Source organism: Lycium barbarum, chromosome 7 (assembly GCF_019175385.1).
Source record: "Lycium barbarum isolate Lr01 chromosome 7, ASM1917538v2, whole genome shotgun sequence".
NCBI lineage: Eukaryota > Viridiplantae > Streptophyta > Magnoliopsida > Solanales > Solanaceae > Lycium > Lycium barbarum.
In genome coordinates this window covers 91,216,164-91,218,136 of record NC_083343.1, presented here as the reverse complement: position 1 = coordinate 91,218,136, position 1,973 = coordinate 91,216,164, and the positions used below count along the sequence as shown (strand labels likewise).

General features: G+C 40.1%; 1 protein-coding gene across 1 annotated transcript; it reads right to left on the bottom strand.

Annotated features, from left to right (window-relative positions):
• Positions 1-227: 227 nt before the first annotated feature.
• On the bottom strand, positions 228-782 carry LOC132601592 (uncharacterized). Its single transcript, XM_060314674.1, has one exon. It carries the CDS (start codon positions 780-782, stop codon positions 228-230), a length of 555 nt encoding a protein of 184 aa, XP_060170657.1.
• Positions 783-1,973: the final 1,191 nt, after the last annotated feature.

Sequence of the window (1,973 nt, the reverse complement as noted above, 5' to 3'; positions counted from 1 at the left end):
AATTTGTTTTTGGTATTTATGGCCAAACGGCACCTAATAATGCGATCGGGTCCAATACGGATTGGCTACATATCCCACTGTGGGGAAGTCAGGTCATTGCATAGTTCATATCACATATGTGATCGTTTTTTCCTATTCTGTTGCAAAAGTACGATTACAGGAAAAAAGGTACGATTATAGGGAAATAATAATTGCGGTTACAAGCAAATGGGATCTTAGACGTAGTATCACTTGAGTGCGTCTGCATTGATGGCTTTGGGCCATTCTTGTCTATCTATCTCGGCTAGGACTACGACTCTTCCTGAAAGAAATTTTCGGACCATGTATGGTCCTTGCCAATTTGGTGCAAGTTTTCCCTTGTATTCATCTTGATGAGGGAAGATTCGCTTGAGTACGAGTTGTCCAATTTGAAAAAGTGGGGTTCTGACTCGCTTATTGAAAGCACGAGACATTCTCTGTCTGTATAGTTGTTCGTGGCATGCAGCCACCATTCTTTTCTTATCTATCATAGCCAGCTGCTCATAGCGGTTTTTAACCCATTCGACATCGTCTAGCTCTGCTTCTTGAATGATCCTTAACAAGGGAATTTCTACTTCTGCGGGTATGACCGCTTCTATACCGTAAACAATGAGGTAAGGGGTACCTCTGGTGGATGTCCGGGTTATGGTCTTGTACCCCAACAAAGCATATGGAAATTGCTCGTTCCAGTTCTTGTAGTTGTTAATAATTTTTCGCAGGATTCTTTTAATGTTCTTGTTGGCAGCCTCTACGGCTCCGGTCATGTGTGGCCGGTAGGCAGTATAATTCCTGTGGGTTACCTTGAATTGGTCACATATGTCTTTATCAGATGGCTATTCAGATTGGCTCCATTATCCGTAATGACAGACTTGGGCACACCGAAGCGGCATATGAGATTGTTTTTGACTAAGTCAGCCATGACCTTCTTGGTCATCGACTTGTGAGAAGTTGCTTCCACCCATTTGGTGAAGTAGTTGATGGCGATTAAAATGAAGCGATGTCCATTGGACGCTGATGGTTAGATGGGTCCGATGAGCCACTATCTCAGTGTTCAATCCCGGCATATCGGCGTATGACCAGGCAAAGACGTCCACATATTTCTTTAACAAAGCTATGAGCTTTTCTTTCCGTGGCGCGTCTAAGTGTGCGCTAATTCTGGTTTCTTTGGCATTCTCTTCATCACCGAGGTTGATTACCTCGGTTTTGTCTATGTTCGGCTTCTTCTTGTTTTCTAACTCTTCCAATTCTTCTATCAGGCCTTTTGGCATCATTGTCTCCTCGTCGTATTCCTCGTAATCTTGTTCATCATTTTTCTCGTTCATTTCTTGACATGTCATGACATTTTTGGTTGATTTGTCGTTATTATTATTACTGAAAAAGCGAGACAATGTAAAGTTAGGTTTTATTGTTGGTCATTATGCATGGTTTATAAAGAATGTTTTATTATTATTAGTAAAGATTGTTTTTACGTAAAAGAGGCTTTCATTGATTCAAAAGTAATTGATTACGTCCTGATTCAGAACAACATTTGGCCATTCCCGTTTTTTAACATTACGGAGTAAATTTAGAAAGGGTGACCATCCGGCCTGGGCCGATGCCACTGGTTTTAGCAAAAGGATTTAAAAGAAGCCCATCTCTCTATCGAGGAGCCAAGAGGGGAATGGATGTCCAGCTGTCCAAGCATTCTCCCAGCCTCAGGCTATGCATGGTAGGTGCTTCCTGACATTATTCGATAATGGCGCTGTTGACACCTAATTTTCACCTCACAAGCTCTGTATTTTAAGTTTCAAATTTCCCAAGTCAAAGATGGAGTAAGGATACTTCCTTTCAATTTTAGAATTTCAAAAAAAAAAAATCCCGAGAAAGTTGAAAAATTAAAATTTTATTATTATTTCATAAAAATTGACAACTATAAGAAAATTACGAGTTATTTATTCTCACAAATATGATTTGAA